The sequence below is a fragment of the Dasypus novemcinctus genome, chromosome 11 (assembly GCF_030445035.2).
Source record: "Dasypus novemcinctus isolate mDasNov1 chromosome 11, mDasNov1.1.hap2, whole genome shotgun sequence".
Classification (NCBI taxonomy): Eukaryota; Metazoa; Chordata; class Mammalia; order Cingulata; family Dasypodidae; genus Dasypus; species Dasypus novemcinctus.
In genome coordinates, this window is record NC_080683.1 from 6,925,380 (window position 1) to 6,944,142 (window position 18,763).

An 18,763-nucleotide genomic window follows, 5' to 3' on the forward strand; every position below is an offset into this window, starting at 1 on the left:
GGGGGGGTGGGGGGATGGTCTGATCTCTAGGGTCTACTTCAGTTGCTGGTAAATTGCTGAACCCTTTCCCTTCCTGTTCCCATTTGCACCAAAAGAAGGTGAGAAGTTGATTCTTTTCCCTTCCTCCCTTGCCTAAGGCCCCAGCTTCTAGGCATGTTGACCAGACTGACTCCTCCTGTCCTGAAATTTGGCCATAAATAGAAGCACTTGGGCACAGCCACAGCTGCTAAGCCGAGCACCGCCTGGAAGGGAGGTTTGGACAAGCCTTCAAGCCACGTTGTACCGGGCTCCTGAAGCCCGTGGCCCTCCTGCCCTCCTGCCTGCCGCGCCCGCGCACTTCCTGGCACACGGAAGGCCCAGTCCGTGCTTGCGGAAGTCCTTCCTTCCCAGCAGCTCTCTTTCCCCTACTCCAGCTCCCAGGATTCATTGAAAGATGAGCATGATCAGAGACGCTTGTAGGAGCCAGTCTGGCGATGGGGTTTGGAGGCTCTCCGCAGACAGGACACCTTGTCTGGCTGCCAGCCTGTGGGCAACCAAAGCCTGTTTTCCAGCAAGCAGATGCCAGAGGGTCTGGCGGCAGCATTGCTAGTGTGTGCTTTGTTTTTGTTGTCAGCCATATGGGGAATATGTTTTGTACTATCCCGGTAGGGGGAAAAAAAAAGTCCAAGGAGAATATCCAGATGCTTTCTGAAAACTGAATATTTCCCAGCATTTTTTGAATACAGGAGTTGATTATGGTGATAATTTTCAGAACCTTACCTGAACAAACACAAATATGACTTCTCAATCATAGTTCATGCAAAGCATGGTCATTTCCCATCGCTCCAAAAAAGTACTGATCAAAATTAACAGAAAAGGCAGAGGTTTTGAACCTCTACCCTTCCGTTATGTTCCACCTGCCCCCTCTTTCCCCTAAGATGCAGAATGTTTCTGGGAAAGCGCCTAATCAGATTGTTTTTTAACTGAAGCCTCAGTCGTTAAAATAAATGAAGTGTGTAGATCAGAAGATCAGAATGGCGTCTGTCTGCTCTGGGCTCTCTTTGTCTTGACGAAAATGACCGTATTTCCTATCTGCTGGTTCTGGGCATGGGGGGTGAGGGCGACTGAGACCAGGAAGAGAGAGAGAAGATCCGGCTTCCCCCGCTCCACAGCCTATCGGAGGGGCCAGGCTGGGCCACAGCCCACAGAGCTCTGTGCTTGGATGCCAGGGCTAGAATCTTTCCAGCTTGACCCAGCCAGGGCAATTCACAGAACTAGAAAAGCCATGTTTTCTAGGCTGGATGAAATTGTTCTGAGGGTGTCCAATAGCATTCCCAACTGGGCTACAGTAGGAGCAATGCAGGCACGCCCCCATGCCCTCGGAGGGCTGTGGCTACCTGGACTTCCCCTGGCCCTCCGCAGTTGAAGTGAGGGTGCTTCCCAGGGCAAGCAGGAGAGAGCGGAGCAAAGGAGCAGTAGGGAGGTCAGCTCTGTTCACTCTGAATTCAGAAGACCCTTTGGTAAAAATCTAAACCCAGGGGGGATGTTGATTGGGTAGGCCAGCTGGCGCTGTGGGTGTTAGGTGAGTATGATAATAATGAAATGCATGATATGGATGACTTCACTTTATTTCAGAGGACACCTTGGAGTTACCCCTCCATTTCAGCTCTTTCAGCCTTGGCATTCTCCATGGCTTTGGCAAACCAGCTTTTTCATTTCTGGCTCTAAGTTACTAGAACCTACCTTTTTATTCATTCATTCATATATTCATCGTTTAACCAGTATAGGTTGCTTGCTCACCTGAGCCAAGCCTGAGGGGTGGGGAGGAGTGTGAAGTGGCAAATGGAGCGTGCTTGAGTCCAGCCCTCATGGTGCTTGCACTGGTAGTTTTTCCCACGTACACTTCCTTTGGCCTGGAACAGGGCAAACGTTCACATATTTGCCTAGACATGAATAGAATAGATCTAGAACATTAATAAGAAACTGGCCATACTGGTTGTGTTGGAGAGGGGGACTGAGCAGCTGGGATACATGACAGGAGGGAGACTTTTCTCTGAATAGCATTTTGTATCTTTTGAATTGAGTCATGTCTATGTGTATTACTTTTCAAAAAATAAGTCCAAGTAAAAATACCTAAAACTTTTAATAGGTTTTACTGGGCTGGCGCTCTCAGAGGACAGCAGATGGGAAGAGGAATCCAAAATAACCTTTTATTGAGCACCTACTATCAAAAATACATCTTCGGCTAGATGCTTTACATACATGATATCTTTTATTCCACACAGCCACATACGAGAGGCAGTATCTATCCCCATTTTTATAGGTTTTATAGTCTGTTCTGTAGATCAGATTTATTTTGTTCGCCTTTGCTTTTGCTGAGCTCAGAGTTGGATGGAGTTCACAGATACTGTATTAATAGACAGTGAGGTGACAGCTGGAGACAGCAAGCATTTCTGTGGCTGCAGAAGAGCAGCCCCTAACTCCTGGCTGCAGGGAGGTGCTGCTTGCTCTGAGGTCTTGGTGCTGCGTGTCAAGTGTGCCGCCTTGGCCTGCCAGCTGGAGGCTGCTGGGGAGCTGTTGTTTTTCTCCTTGTCATACCCAGGCTCCTTACTTGGACTTAGAGGAACTCACTCAAGCCCTGGTACAAAAGGTCCTCGCTTTCATTTCTTTGGAAAAAGAGCAGTAAATGAGCTCCTTATCACTGCAACCCAAAAAGGAGGAGGAGGAGAGGAGAAAGTGGCCTCACCCTCACTGCCTGGTCCTGACCTGGCCAGTTTCCTAGGGTTGGGCGCTTGGAGCTAGCCAAGGATGACCAAAGCCAGATGGCTGGGACAGGGGGCATACAGGGGGCAGCGCTGCAGACATTTGGATGGTTTAAGAATTGCTCTCTGCTGCGGTCCAGAGGAAGGGCAGGGCTCTGGCCTCCAGGGACAGAAGCGCTTCCATTCAGTGTTCTGTTCTGGCCCCACCCTTCTCCACCCCCACCCCTGGCTTGCAGGAGGTTCCTGGGGCAGGCGCTCTGCTTGCCTCAGCTCCAGCGCTTACCCACCTGCCTCAGAGCTGACAGTCACGCAGTGTCAGTTATCTGCTTGCCAGGCCCTGCTCTAGGCACTCAGTCTAGCATGGAACAAAGCTGGCAAAGTCTCTCCTCTGAGGGAATTTAAATTGCAGCATGTCTGGCCTGTTCTGGCATCCTCTGCCCAGTCTCTCCTGGGTCTGGTAGAACTGGTCTGGGGCATAACATGTAAGCACCTTGAAAAGGAGCCTCTGGCATTTCTAGAAGGCGGGCCCAGGTGTCACCAGCTCAGCTCACTCCCTTCAGAGTGTGTCTTTAGACCTTGTTAGAGCCATGGCCAGAGAAGGACTTTTCTAGCTCTGAGTCCCAAGAATTCTGACGGGCTGCAGGTTGTTGCTGGACCTGGGAGTCGTCTGAAGGGGGCCTGGAACTGCCCATCGGTCGGTGCCCAGAGAGCACTGAGGTTGAGCCGCAGTGTTGCACCCAACCTGACTTCTCTTTCTTGTTCCTCTTTCTTCTGTTTCAGATTGAGAAAATCATGAGCTCCATTGGAGAAGGAATTGACTTTTCTCAGGAACAGCAGAAGATCTCAGGTACAGTACCAAGTAGCCATTCCCCCACAGAACATGCTCCTTTCCAGCACTTTGTTCCTTTCTGGATCAGGTGTTTGTTTTCATCCAAATGACAGACATTGGGGAGATGAGTGTGATAAGCCTCAGATCATGTCATCCCTCAGCACTGGGAATTCAGAAACGCATACATTGAGACATCTCCATCTCGCTTTTATTTTCAGAGCCTCGACTTCTCTTATATTTTGGAGGTGGAGGTGTGCAAATTGAATTTTAGGCGTTCTAGGGAAACTACCTTGTAAGAAACTTTTAAAAAGAGAAACAATTGCCACTTACTCATAATTAATTTTGTAAATGTAGACTTTCTTACATTGGCTGAAGTTAAAGTGCACCTCAGTGATGGCCTCCTCGGCTTCCAAGGTGGCCCTGGTTCTCACTCCTCAGGAGAACTGGCCTCTCCTTTGCCTGATTCATGATAGTGGTAGAGCAGCGGGTTAGACCAGCGGTCTCAAACTTTTAGCATGCCTTAGAGTCGTCTGGAGAGTTTGACGTTGCTGTTTCCTCCTTGTGCCTGTTTCTCTGTGTTTCAAGTCACTTAATCACTTATCATTTTTACCACTGTACCACTGCTGCTTTGGTCATCCTTCTCACTTCTAAGCTGTTTCCTTTGTTTGCAGCGGGAGCTGGGGAGGCTGTGTCTAGTACCACTGTGGGCTGTTTTCCTTGCTAACAGGATTGTGGTTGTGTTGCTTTACCTGGTGAGAAGCTCCTAAAGGTGTCTCCAGAGTACCTCTCAGGGTCTTGCCTGAGTCTCTGAAGGTCGCCCTGAACAGGTGGAATTCTGTGCTCCCCGGGACGCTCCATCCAGGATGGACCCGTTAGCCTCAGCTGGCACCTCCCATTCTTCCATGGGCCTATGGCCCTGGTAGCAAGTCTGCTGGGTTGGAGCAAGTGTGCACCTCAGAGAGAAGAGAAGCTGCTGAGGCCACGGGGCCTGGTGGAGAGATCATGGGCTTTGGAGCCTCACGGCTCTGGGTTCAAATTCTGGCTCTTGGTACATACATGTCTTGGGCAAGTCATTTAATTTCTCTTAGCCCCTAGTTCCCCAACTACAACAGTTGAATAAAAGTAACTACGTTATAGGATTGATGTAAACGGATAAGATGCATAAATTCTTGAGCTGAGGAGGTGCTCAGTAAATAATAGCTATGCTCATTTTTTTAATCCATGAAGTGTCATTACTTACTTGTAACGAAAAACCTAGAGAAAAAGGGCATCTTTCCTGGCTTGTCTCCCTCTACCATTTTTCAAACCTGGTTCCCTGGAGCCACCCTTCCTCACGCAGCCTTGTTTCCCTGGCGGCAGGGGTTCCGCCGGGTTTAGTCTGTCTTTGTCAGTCTTGGATTATGCTGGGGTTCCTCACAGATGCCTCTTCCAGCTGAACTTTTGTGACTCAGTTTCCAGGCCATCGCTTACACTTAGTCAAGCAACCCTGCAATCTGATGTCATCTGCTAGCTTTGCCAAGAGTCAAGTATTTGTTGGGAATAGATGCTTAGGACTGAGACAAACACCACTCCTTTGGTGACAGCTGGGGGTGGGATCGATATCGCCCTCTATATATGTCCAAAAAGCCAGAGCTAAATCACTTGCAGTCCTCGAGAGCTTTGGGGCAGAAGCAGACCACTGCCCTGTGGGTTTGATAAATCAGAGGTGGCCTCCTCTCTGCTGCCTGGAGGTGGCGATGTTGGGCTCTTTTCCTTGCCCGTCTGGTCCCACCTACCAGTTCCTGCCCGCCATGAACTCATGTGAGTGGTGAGAGTTGGTCCAGAGAAACCCCTGGGTTTCTGACTCCCAGCACACGGTCTTGTAGCGCCCATTGGGTTGAACCACCCTCCATACCCCAGCCTAAGAAAGTCAAGAGCAGGCCCCCAGGGTAGGCCCCTAAACGGTAGGTGCGCCCACCCACGCTGTGTCTGTGCTGCTGGCAGGCCATGGAGCATGGCAAGGGTGGTCTCAGGCCTGCCCACAAGCTCTGTCTGGCGGATCAAGAGAGGGCTCTCCCAGGAGTAGCATCCTTCAGCTCAGACCAAAGCAGAATTATTGTTTAGTTTGAATGATCAGTATCAGGGTTCAGATTGTCCTAAAGCTTCAGGACCAAGGAGAAGAGACCTGGGATATGGGGTTGCCAGCGTGGGAAGAAGAGCAGGCCCTCCAGCAGGCAGCCACACCATGCGCAGAGTTGTCCAGGCCTGGCTGGTTTGGCAGAGGGTCATCTCCAGAAGGGCAGGCCATAGCACGCTCTGTCCTGTTTTGGGCGCGTGGGCCCCTGAGCTGCTGGCACTAGAGCTAGTTACCAGAATCGCTGACAGACGAGCTTTACAACTCAGCACTGTGCCAGCGCCCGCTCTCGGAAGTCCGGGGAGTCGTGTTCTTCCCACTGGCCCAGGCTCCTCTGACCTCTTTCAAGTGAGCAGGTCACTCAGCTTTCCTTTGTGAACGCCGTCCTGTTTGGGCCCTTGCATAGCTGTTAAATTCAGGCCCCTTCTGGGACCTGGTCTCCCTATTCACAAAACCCATTCTTTGCCGGTGCCCACCTCCAGCCTCAGGATTCAGGTGCCTCCCAGCATATTTACAGGGTGCTGTGTGGTCCCTGGACTTTGTTTCTGCATGTGTTACCTTTGTTGCTCTCCACAGTTTAGGGGGGATTTGGTCCTGGTCTCCCCTTGTCCTTGGCCACTCCACTACCTCCCCCTCCTCCTCCAGGCTGCCAGCGGGTGCTGTGGGTGTGGTGCTTCTCCCCTGGGCTTTCCAGGCCCCGAGAGAGGTCTGTTTCTGAGTTGTTTGGTAATATCCTTACTCGCGGGCTCTTTTCTGCTGATAGCCGTGGCTTGTTCTTGGTAGCCAGGCACAGTCATTCCTGAAGGGGGGAGTGGGGATCCTCTCCTGCGGGCTGGGCACTCCGGGAGTGTGCTTCCTCCCTGTCCTCTCCTGGCTGTCCAGGAAACTGTTGGCCAAAGCTGGAGGAATGTCCCTCTCTGCTCTTCCTGACAATGCCGTTCAGAGCTCCTTCCAGCCCCTCAAGCTGGAGGGGAGGTTTCGCCGTCTCTTTCATGCTCATTTGTACTGGCCAGCACCAGATCTTGGTAAATCTGTCATTGTGGTCTGATGCTAGTGCTGCTGTGTCTCCTTTCTCCAGCAGCAGCAGCAGCAGCTACTGCTCTGAGGTCCGATCCCTGATGTATTTTCCTGAGCGTGGAAGGGAGGAGGGCGGGGAGGGGAGGAAGGGGAGGGCCAGGCATTATGAGAGTGAGCAAGGACTGTGGAGCCGGCAGCCGGCAGCGTGGAGCCCGGAAGCCTTTAGACAAAGCCTTCTGCTGCGGTTCTGTCAGAGCACACATCCACTGGCAGCCGCCGGGGCCACCGCCGCCCGGCAGGGGACTACAAGCAGGCATGAATCGGCAGCCAGGGCAGCCAGGGACCCTTCACCTCGTGGGGATACAAGCGCCTGCCCCTTAGGCTCCTGGAGCAGACTTCCCACTCAAGGGCAGGGGCGCTCCCGTGGCCCCCAGGCTCGGCATCTTCGAGTGCTGCTGCAGTGTGCATCTGGGAGGCCGCCCTCTCCCCGACCACCGTCCGTTTGGCAGAGGACACAGGAGGGGGCGGAGGCCGGGGCGGTGGTCGCCAGGTCTCAGATAACCACGGGGGATGGTGGTGTCCTGCCCCGAGGGCCAGAAAGGGCTCAGCAACAACCGAATGGCTGTCACCGTGTCAAGAGTGTGTCAAGAGTTCGTTGAAGGTGATGTTTTGGTCGTTGGCTCTTTTTCCTTCCTTGCACCTCTTTTTCCTCGCTTTCTCTTTTTTCTTTGTTTTATCTGTTGTTGTGGGTGAGAACCGGACTCAGCAGGAAAGCTGAGAAGTCTGTGGGGGTGAGGGCGTTCAGCTCAGAACATCTGAGCTCTTCCAGGAAGGACTGAACTTTTTCCTCCCTGCACACCAGCGTCTCCTGTCCGAATCTAGGAGCAGAACAAACAAGTATCTTCCCTTCCCTGCTCATCTTTAGAGGAGAACAGTTGAGATCTGGAGACCTGGGAAGACAGTTGCTGTCTTTATCACTCAGCCACAGGAGGGACAGTGAGGAACGTGGATAGACTTAAGCCACCTCAGCTCAGCCAACGGAGGACCGCTTCCTTTTTCTCTTTCTTTCCTCCGGTTGGGTTTTGTCTTCTTTAGCCAAGAACTGAATCGGCCTGCCTCCTTTCCCTGTGGGCAGGCAAGCAAGGCACAGGAACAGCCACTCAGAAAGAAGAATGAACGCCCAGCCCCTGAAGAACAGCCCGTCCAGGGAAGGCACCCCTTCCGGCAGCGCCCTGGCCCACGAGGCACCCCAGGCTGCCAGGATCTGGTGGACTGGGCCCTGGCCCCTGGCCGTGTAGCCGGTCGGAATGCAATGCTGCAGTCACAGCAGAGCCACACCTGAGCCTGGTCCCCGAGCCTTGGCCCATGTGCCCCCGCAGCCCTTCGCTGCCCCGAGCCTCTGAGCACAAAGGGCCGCTGGCCATGGTCTGCTTATTCCAGGACTGCTGGGGGAAAACAAGTAAAAGTCTTTTCTCCCCCTACTGTGTTCTGTACTGCTTGTGTTGCATGTGCCGGGTCCCTGTGAGCCACCGCCGCCACCACCGCTTCTCTCTTGGAGGCCTCGCTGTGTGCCTCTGTCCCTCAGCTGCATGAAGATGTGTGCTCTCTCCTGACCGGTTTATGCTGCAAGGTCGCAGAACTTGTCCCTCGCCTCCGGCTGTGCCGGGGCTCCGGAAGTGCATGGATGAGAGGAGCAGCGGGCGTGTGGGCACCTAGGAGCTCTCCTGGCCCCCCTAGAGTCCGTGGGGGCAGACTTTCCGAAATGCCTCAGTGTGAACGCTGACAAGGATTGACCCAGAGACCTGGGGGTTGGCTTCCCCAGCCTGTACGGAGACTGTGCATGTGCCCTGAGCAGCTCAGGCCGAGGGGCGTGAGAGGGCGGCAGCCGCCCAGGCCGGGAAGCGTGGTGCAGGGCCGCGCGGGCCGTCCTCAGCCCGTACACAGGGCGAGCCGCGTGCCCGCTGCTCTCTGCTCTCTCACACATAGTTTGGTCACTTTATGGTAATGACCATGATGTGGCAGTGCCATCTATCTTCCTCTGAGTGCCGCTGCTACCGCCTTAATGGTTTTTCCCTTTTCAAGCGTCTGCCGATTCCTCTCTCGTCAGGTTCGCGGACGCTGGAGCAGAGCGTGGGGGAGTGGCTGGAGTCGGTCGGGCTGCAGCAGTATGAGAGCAAGCTGCTTCTGAATGGCTTTGACGATGTCCACTTCCTGGTAAGTGCCTGTAGGCCTCCACAAGGGCTGGCACTGCTCGTGGGAACGTGCTCCCCTGCGCCCCTGAGGCTCCTGCGAGAATTGCGAACAGTGCGTAGACCTGTGTCCCAGGGAGCACCTAACAAAAGGGCCCTGGATGCCCAGGAACCCGGCCTGGGTCATGCGCCTTCTGATCAAGCTCTGTCTCCTTATGATGCTGCCCCAGAAGCAGTTCTTTCGGGAGAGCGCTGTGCCCTTCTCTGTCCCGAGAAGCTACTGCAGACCTTTGCCCCCTCCCTGGCCTCCCCTCAGGCCTCGGTAAGTTGCCAGGGCCTGCTTATTCAGAGGCAGGCGACGGGGTCCCTGGGGTGACTCATCTCAGCTGGACACCAGCAGTTTCCGTTACTTCCCAAAACTTGGCTGTCAGGCAAGTGGTCACTGAAGCCGGAGCCTCGTCTCCAGCAGAAAGGCCTCTTCCTGCCCAGCCAGGCCGAGTGCCTGGGGAGGAGACCGTGCCCTTGCAGCCTTGTGGGCTCATGCCTCAGGACGGCCCTGAGGAGAGGCTGCAGGAGTGGTTTGGAAGGTTGGCAGCTTGTCTAAGCTGTGATTCTTTACTTCGTGCACACAATTTGTTCACACAAAACGCAAAGGACCTTTCTCAGGTGCTCTTATCTCTTCTTCTGGCTCTCCGTGGCAGGGACCTGGCTGGGACCCTGGCCTTAGGATCTAGTGCTCCCTCTGTCAGTCCAGAAAGTAGCGCTGTGCAGCGGTGCCTGCCACCGTCCCCCTCCTGGCGAGCCCTCGCCTATCTGTGCCCCGCGTTGTCTGTGGCAGCGCAGCCAGGACGGCAGGCTGAGCTCACCTCACAGTCAGCCCCGGCGTCGCCAGGAGCGGGCACCAAGTGGCGCTTGGTGGAGGCGCTCACTGTACTAGGCACTGTCGCAGTGGTTTACAGGTGTTAATCCATTCAATCTTCCCAGCAGCCCCAAGGTTGCCGATATTGTCATCTCTACTTTCCAGATGAGGAAAATGAGGTAAAGAGCCATGATGTGCCTTGTCCAGGGTCACACGGCTAGTGATCAGCAGAGTAGAAATGCACAGCCAGGCACTCCAGTGCTGGGGTCGTGCTCACTGTGCTCCATGGTCTCTTTCCGGAGGGGGGGTCTAGCTCAGGAGTAGAGCATTTGACTGCACAGTCCCCTTCCTGTATGTGGGGTCAGCAAGGGGAACTGTGACCGTGTACACACTCCAAGAAATCTCAGGACACGCCAGCTGAGGAGCGGCTTTGAGGTGAGGTAGCAAAATCTGCCCCGCCCTCCATCCTCATTCCTGGGACGCCGCCTCCTGCTTCCACAGGGCCTGGGTCCTGAGTCGAGGTGGAGTGCCTTCCCTCTCCAAGGCCAGTCTGTCTCTCAGCCAGCTCTGTCCCTTCAGTGAGGGGCAGAGTCAGAGTCGGCGCGCAGTGCCATCCCCTCCCCTCCTCTCCAGCGCGGGTCTCTGCGGCCCTCCTGCTGGTAGAGGTGGGAGGGGCTGCATCTGGTTTTCCCAAATAGCAGCCTGCCCCGGGAGTTGACCTGAGGCTCCAGGAGGGACCCTGCCCAGGACAGCTTACTTGACCTGGTGCCCTCTCATCCTCAGGGCAGGTGGTGGCGTCTGGAGCAAACCACCCTTCCAAAGCCAGCTTTGGGGGAGTTGTTTTTCAGCTTTTAAAAACCGTAAGTTTTTAAATAGTGTCTTGTTTTGTTTCCAAAAATTAAACTAAATACATCTGAGTATCTATAATTCTTGTGGTCTCACCTCTGGCTCACCACCTTCCTTGGGGAAAGATGACAAACCCAGGACAGAGGGGAGGACTTAGCCAGTGAGTGGGGACGGACGACCCGTGGCTCTGAGTGTTCAGGGCCTTGCCTCCCTGAGCACGCTCCCTAGTCTTAGCCCCGTTAGGATGACCACCAGACAGGCAAGTGAGGGTGGGCTGCAAATCACAGAATGCCCCTCATCCCGTGCTTCAGTATTTTAGAGGCTGAGCTCTTGGGAAACACACTCTGTCGATCTTGGCCTCTCACCCGCCCTCTGCTAATTTTGGAAAGGGTAAGGTTCCCAGCCCTTGAATAGCCAAGACTCCTTGAAGCTGCCTCCTTTCTATTGCCTGTGCTCCTGGACCAGAGAGCAGCTGGGTGGGCAGCCTGGGAAAAGTCCATGCATGACACGGGGCCTCTGTTAGAATGTCGCTGTGTCTCTAGCTGGGAAACAGGCTACATCAGACCCTGGGCCCAGCTCTCTCGACTGGCGGGGTTGTCTTGCGGAACTGTTTACGCCCCGGGCAGCATTTTACTTCAGATACCTAGATGCCTGAGTTACCAGGCAGAATATCTAGGGTAATTGCATGTAAATTCCCAGGTGGGCTATAAGGCTAATGAAGGTTTAGCACCTGAAAGAAGAAGGAAAAAAAACACTCAAGAAGGGGGGCACTTTTGATACCGTGTTATACATGCCCTCATTGCTTATGGTACAGTTTACATCTTATTAGCTCTGGTACATCTCTGTGCAGTGTGGTTTTCAGTAGACTCTGAAAGTTTCCCTCAGTTCTAAAATGTCCTAGAGACTCTACTGCAAGATGTACACGTAGGTCCCAGGAAGCTCGGCTCCAGATGTGTTAGGAGTATCTGGAAAGTGAGAGTGTTTCACAGACCAAGGGCTGTTGTGGAAGTTCCTATGACAGGGTCCTGTCGAGTTTGTTGTAGGAATACAGGGCATTTGTGGGACCCACACAGCTCCACTTCATGGTTAGAAGAGAGTTGACATCCTGTGGTCTAACCATCCTCTCTCTGCGTGACTCCCATCTGGATCATCTCTAACATGATGTTCTTTTCACTGATGGGTTGCTCACCACCTTACAAAGGAGGAGACCATTCTTTTGCTTTGCTCAGGCTGCTTTAGAGCGTTCTTTATATTGATCCGAAATCTGTTTCCCTGCGACTTCTGTCCCTTGGCCCCAGGTTTTCCTTTGGGAGCCATGCAGAATGCTCTTAAGCCCTTCAGAAAACCAACGGCCTCTTTCCTGGCCTCCCCGGGTCCTCTTTCCTAGGCTGAGCACCTCGCTTCTCTTGGCTCTTTCTCCCATGATGCGATGATCGGGTGAGACAAGCAGGTGTGGCAAGGTGAGCCTGATCTGCACTCTCTCGCCTGCAGGCAGGAAAAGCCTTTGATGTAGAGGGGTCAGGGCCCGAGTAACGGGGCCGTCCCCTGCTCTCTGGGCTGTCAGGGAGCCTGGGGAGCGAGGGGTGGGGCCTCTGGCCGAGTCCACCATGGCTTAGGCATTGTAGCCAGTTCCCTAGTTCACCACAGACCTCGTCAGCCAGAAGTGGGCTTTCCTAGGGGCGGAAGGAGATGCATCCAGTCAGCATTAAGGGAAGGGAGGAAGGTGGTTGGCGGTGGACAGGTTGCTGGCTAAGTAGGCCGGTCGCAGGTCTCGGTGTCTCAGGGCTCAGCCTGACCTCCCTTCATAGAAGTCTCAACTGCATAGATGACGTTGGTCCTGATGCTGGAGTGTTTGGCAGACCTTTGAAAACGTGTTTGTGAAGATTGTCGGACGTGGGGAAATGTGTGGTGTTGAGTGAAGAAATCGTGATGTAAAAATTCAGAAGCATTTTTAGCTTTTTGAATTCAGAAGCAAAAGAAGCGAAAGAAAACATGTACGCATAGGAAGTGGAAGGGAGTAAACCAAAACATTTTTGGTGATTATCTCAAGAGCATTGTGAGTGGTTTCACTTTCTTTTTTGAAGTATAATAGATTTTCTGTGTTTCCTACAATGAATGCATTGAAATCAGAAAATCCAATAAAACAGGTGTCTTAAGGAACTCTATGGTCCTGCAGGGAAACAAAGCATCTACAGCAATAAAAACAATAGATCAGCTTGGTGTTACGTGTCGTGGTAGACGCTCACAAGTGCTGCAGGAGTGCAGAGAGGAGGAGAACCTGCCTTTACTGAGCGTTAACCCGTGCCAGGCACCCAGCTGGCACACCGCCCTGGGAGGGCTCTGTCCAGCTCCAGCTGCAGCGGGGGCAGCGGGGACCCAGAGGGCAGAGACACGACCCAAGTGCAAAGAGCTGGTCAGCGGCTCCGGCCCAGCTCTGGCCCCTCTCACACCTCTGGGTTACACTCACTGTCCTGAGGGTTCTGGAGAGGCTGTGGAACAGGGAACGGTTACAAGGAGAGGAGAGGCAGTGAGAGGGGCCCCAGCTTCTCTGTAGTGATGAGGGAGGCTTGGCCAGAGCGCAGTGACAGGCGGCCCTGGCAAGGCAGGAGAAGGGGCCTGGAAGGCCACGCTGTAGGGGAGCCCAAGGTCTCCGAGTCATGAGTTTGGAAGGTGGTCTCCTGTTTGTGCCCCTCGCCAGGCTGAGGGCCGCTTGAGGCAGTGTGCGTCTGCACAGCTTGGACACACAGGTGTGGTAGAGAGTGGACGCTTGGCCAGCAGTCGGCCTGGGCAGACGGGTAAGTGAAGAATGGCAGTGCGTCTGGGAGCAGGCTCGGGACTGGTTGGAAACAGAGACGGAGGCAGCCAGCCGGCTGCTTCAGATAGCCAGGGGCAGGGTGGCTTCTCGCTCCTCCCACCAATTTATTTCTCTGCAGGCTTCTGCCACATGGCAGGTAGGCTCCCACTGCTTCCCTGTCTGCTTCTGAGACTGTGCCCACTTGTTCCCACGTGTTAGAGAAAGATGACAGTGAAGAGGAGGAAGCCACGAGACGGCCAAAAGGCATCCTTTTTTATTGGCTTCTGTGAAGCTTTCAGGCCAGGTCGTTAGACCCCCGCGACTCTGCCCCCCTGTTCCAGCCCCCCAGGATGTGCTCCTCACTCTTTGTGTGAGCAGTGGGGCCTGTGCCCTCTGCTGCCTTCCCTGGCTTCCCACACTGCTGCCTCTGTCCCCTCCTGACACCCCTCCCTTTGCTCTCTTCCATTCCCAGACTCCAGGGAGCCCTGGCTCTACGTAAGAAACGCTTCACTGCCGAGACTTCCTCTCCCCCAGCCTCGGCCCACCCAGCGCTTTGCTAGTGCATTCCAAGCTGATTGCTCTGTTGGAGTTTTCTGTGCCCCAGCATGAAGTAGGGCCCAACTGGGAGATTTTCTTCACCTAGGGAATTGGAGGATTGATAGAGTGAAGGCTTTGTAAGGAATACTCTTAGTCAAGTGTGGCTCCTGCCTCCTGGACTAACTAAATTTTGTGGTAATGTAAAAACCTTAATCTCTCAGTATTCCAGGAGCTTCTCGTCTCTGCTGGGTCCTCCCTTGGTCTCTTAGGTCCTGGCCAAGGGCAGCCCTTTCATCTGAGACCAAGGGCCAGCCTCAGTTGGACCCTTGTCCACACTTGCACACGTGTGCTCTCGCGGGCTCGTGCTCTCCTCTCACTCTCTCCCTCGTTCTCTTTCTCTGCCTGGCCATGTGGAGTAATTCAGGGTGACAGCAGCTGGAATTGTACAAGGAGCTCAGCCCTGTGTGCCCCAGGTACTGCTCTGGCTTTCTCCAGGACCCTTTATAGTAGAAGGAAATGTGAGAACTTTAAAAAAAAAAAAAAACCTGTTTTCAAGTCTGCTAACTGACTAACTGCAATTTAAGATGAAATTGGATTGGCTAAAAGGTCCTGTGGCATAGTTTTCGATTGCTGACGTCTCGGTGTGAAGCTGCTGCAGAGGTGTCTTCTTGGGCATTTTAGAATGGCACTGGTCATTTATCCAGACCACTCCTGGTTCCATCTATGAGCAAAGCAATGTCCAGAGGCCGGCGGCTGAGGCCCAGGTCTCCCTGTTAGAGCCAGAGGCCTTCTAGTGCACCAGTGCCAGCTATAGTCCATCCCTGATCCCGCCTGTGAACTCCTGGGGTCCTTGGACACCAGGTGCAGGCCTCTTGGATTAAACAACTTACCTAGTTTGCTCATCAAACATATGGCCCAGCTGGGACTGTAGGCCAGGCCTCTCGCCCAGTGGGGCAGCCTTACCACCCCACTCCAGCCCCACGCGTCCTTCCTCACCAAGGTGCTACATCTGGGCCTCGTGCTCAGTGCGGCACCTCAGGGTCAGAGCCTGGCGTCTGGTGCAGGAGGGTTGCCCAGGTGCCCATCCAGGGCAAGGAGGCCATGCCCTCCACCCACTTGTGTGTTGGGGGCCGTATTACAGAGAGGCTGAGAAGGGAAGCAGACCCCACTGGCTTGGGGCCTCACATCGCAGCTGGGTCAGTGGCAGCTGCTCCTGCTTCCGTTCTCTGTGACGCTTGTTGAAGCACAGTTAAACAAACAGGTTGGGAAAAGGCTCAAGAGAGAACTCAAGATTCTACTTATTTGCAAAGAGAACTGGGTCCTCCTCCCAGTCCCCTCGCTGTGTGACCTCGGGGAGGAGGCCCTGGGAATGGGCAGCGGAGGGCTGGAAGGGTGCTACACCTGGTACAGAGAGGGCGGCGAGACCAAGAACCCGCCTGGGAGAGCATGTCAGGAGGGGCTGCCTTCCATGAAGCTGCGAGGAGAGACCCCACCCCGGCGCCCCTCCTTGAGGGTTCTTCTCACAGAAGAAGAGTAAGGAGAGCCTTGGGAATCACCTGCGGAGGCTTCCGGACTAGGAACCGGTGACATTTTCCTTTCTCATCTTCTCTTGAACTAATCACTCTCTCATTATGTTCTGTCTCTTGAGATGAGGGCAAAGTGTGGGCTGTGGTGGGGTTAGAAGGCAGTTAGGAAAGCAGAGAAGGGTGGCTCAAGGCCGAGGGGCTCCTGCTGTCAAGGGTGGAGGCAAATTTTTAAAGTGCCAGCTGTAAGCTGAGGGAAGGGTTTCCCCTGGAGGCCACGTGGGACAGTTCTGTCACAGAGCCCTCAGAGGAGGCAAAGGTCAGCCTGGCCAGGCCCCAGTGAGCCGAAGAGCCGAGCAGTCCTGCCAGCAGGGTTCCTTTCATTGTTCCCTTTAACCCCACGAGGCAAGTGGCTTTCTCTCACAGGATCCTGACCTGCCTGCCGGCTCTGGGGGTTTCTTACAGCACTGTGCCTTGCTTGGGGGCTGCGCAAAGGAAGCCCTCACGCCCGGGGGGAGTGAGCGCAGGTGCCGCAGGGAGCGCAGCCTGTTTCCTGTCGCTATTAAGGTGCTCAGGCCCCACTGGCGGGCAGCAGAGAGCCCTCCCCTCCTCGGGGGCCTGTCCCCGCTCCCGGGGCTCCTCTGCCTTCCCCGGTCTGGCCTCTCACGCTGACCCCAGGCTTCCTGCGTCTGGGGTCCCTGTTTGGGGAGGGAGAGTGTGCCCACATCCTTCTCCTTTCCAGCTGTGAGGGCACGTGCCGGGGGAGCCCCCCCAGCCTCACAGGGTCCAGCCGGAGAGCAGCGACCCGCACCCCAAATGACAGTGCCAGGACAGCGCCAGTGCTGTGGCTGAGGAGCTTGTTCTGGGGACTGCAAAGAATGGATGGCTGGAGGACACCTAGATGTCCAGCGAGGGTTAAGCCGCGGCCGCCGGCTGCTGGCTGGCAGAGTCCTCACGCCTGAGAGCGGCTGTGATTCATGTGAGGAGAGCAGTTTAAAAAGTAACACACACAGCTTAATCCTGGGCCCTTAAAAAAATACACCGCAATGACAGGAGTGATCCGAATCTTACTTTTAAAGAAGAAAAATTAATTCACGAGGAAAAATATACCGAAAGGATAACAGTGTTCTCTTTTACTTAGGGTTTCACTTATTTTCCAATTTTTCTATAACGAGCTTATATGACTTTTCTACTCAGAAAATAAATTTCTTCAGAGGTGAGGCACGGTGGAAATCTACAAATGTTTGAAGGCAGGCATAGTAAGTATCCCTTGGAATCAGCCAGTGCCTGAGGAGCCCTGAGAGTTCACTCCTCAGCACACAGCTGCTGAAAAGTGGGGTGGCCTGGCGGGCACAGGTGTCCTGCGTCTGTGGGCCCCTTGGCTGACGAGGGGCTTGTGGATGCTTGAGCTCGCAGGCCCCGCGGAGGAGCATGGCGCTGGGTGGCTGCTGGGGGTCCTCCCCGGCCTCCCAGCCCCCAGGCCTGCTCTGAGGAGGCCTGCTCTGGGCACAGCACCTGACGGGCATTTTCGTGTGTATCCGTGTGGGGCCTCCCACTCCTGCTCCAGCGCCTCTTCTGTCTGGAGCCTCTCTTCCCACCTTCTCTTGCCCCTGGAGGGCCTCCTCTCTCCTCCTGAGAAAGGAAGTGTGGGAGGTGGGGGAGAAGGAGGAAGGGGCTGCTGGGGGAGGGCGTTGTCAGCCTTTCCCCTGGGGCACAATAAGTCCAGGACAGTAGCTCTGCCTCATTCTTTCTGCCTCAGAAGAGGAATCCAGGCCTTGCTTTTTTAAGACTGAGGGCAGGAGAAATGACCAGGCCATTGTCAGAGCAGAGACAGGCTGTGCTGACTATGGAAACAGGGCGGTGGAGAGCGCAGGGCAAGTGCAGTCTGCAAACCGTTTCTGGAGACGATAAACCTCCTTTGGAAGCAAGTCCAGTCTAGGGCTGCCCTGGCCAGTTGTCACCCTTTCATCAGAATGTGGTGGCCTTTATTTAATTGAGGGTCTGAGGCAGAGGGGCCTCACTTGACTTTGGCAAGGCCCAGAGATGCAGAGCCCAGGCATATTGCCCCGATGGTCCCCACACCATGACCCGGGTCACAGGACAGGCCTGACTTCCCTGGGCTCTCCTGGGTAGAGGGAAGAGGCCCAGGCCGGGGGCATCCGAGGAGCGCCCTGCCACTGTCAGCCTCTCTGTAGCCCCTCCGCAGTTGCTGAGCTAGTCTCTGGGCCCCCGGCATTCTGGGAAGCCACCTGTGGGAAGTGCCTGACTTTCACAGCCCGCGTTGTCATTTGGAGAGCCCTGGACGTCTAGTTGATCTCCTGTACTGCCAAGACTTTTTCTTTTTTAAGGTTTATTTATTTATTTATTTATTTCTCTCCCCTCCCCCCCCACCCTGGTTGTCTGTTCTCTGTGTCCATTTGCTGCATCTTCTTTGTCCGCTTCTGTTGTTGTCAGCAGCACAGGAATCTGTGTTTCTTTTGGTTGTGTCATCTTGTGGTGTCAGCTCTCCGTTTGTGCGGCGCCATTCTTGGGCAGGCTGCACTTTCTTTCATGCTGACCGGCTCTCCTTACGGGGTGCACTCCTTGCACATGGGGCTCCCCTACGCGGGAACACCCCTGCGTGGCACGGCACTCCTTGCGCGCATCAGCACTGCATATGGACCAGCTCCACACGGGTCAAGGAGGCCCGGGGTTTGAACCGCGGACCTCCCATGTGGTAGACGGTCGCCCTAACCACTGGGCCAAGTCTGCTTCCCGCCAAGATTTTTTGAAATCTTATTCCAGGGACTTTTGCAGCCTGCACTTCACAAGTGGACAGGTGAGAGCTTGCACAAGGTCTCCTGGTTTTTCAGTTGGAGTTCCGCCTTTCCTGATGAGTGGGGGGCAGGGTGCTGCTGCAGCCCTGGGAAGAGCACTGGCCCCCCACCCGCACACCAGACTTTCTGATGGTGCTTTTGAATGAGGTCTGCGTCTCCCAAATGCTTTTTTTTTTTGGGCCCCCTCACTTGTGGCCCTCTCTGTCCTTGCCCTGCCACCGGGCCTCATTTGCATACTCATCTCAGCAGGCCACTTTGACTCAGGGCCATGGGGCAGGCTCAGAGCCAGGCGGCAGGGTCTCTTGTCCCTGCGCCGCCGCTAGTTCCCTGGGGGTCTTTGGGCAAGTAACTCAGTTCTCTCCTTTTCCTGCTCTGTGAAAACGGGGATATCACCCACCTCAGCAGTTATCAGGATGAGATGAGAAGAGTGCACAGCAGCTAGCCCTGTGCCTGGACCAGAGGGGGCAGCCAGAGACTTACAGCGGGCCACTACTAGTCT

The 18,763-nt window shown here is 54.7% G+C and overlaps 1 protein-coding gene across 7 annotated transcripts in view; it reads left to right on the forward strand.

Moving 5' to 3' along the window:
* The window catches only part of ANKS1A (ankyrin repeat and sterile alpha motif domain containing 1A), a 244,802-nt gene that overhangs the window by 183,840 nt on the left and 42,199 nt on the right, over nucleotides 1–18,763 (forward strand). For all 7 annotated transcript variants that reach the window (XM_058306599.2, XM_058306598.2, XM_058306600.2 and 4 more), the window contains 2 exons: nucleotides 3,522–3,588; nucleotides 8,808–8,914. In XM_058306599.2, the coding sequence (XP_058162582.1) occupies nucleotides 3,522–3,588; nucleotides 8,808–8,914 (174 nt within the window). The remainder of the gene's footprint in view (nucleotides 1–3,521; nucleotides 3,589–8,807; nucleotides 8,915–18,763) is intronic.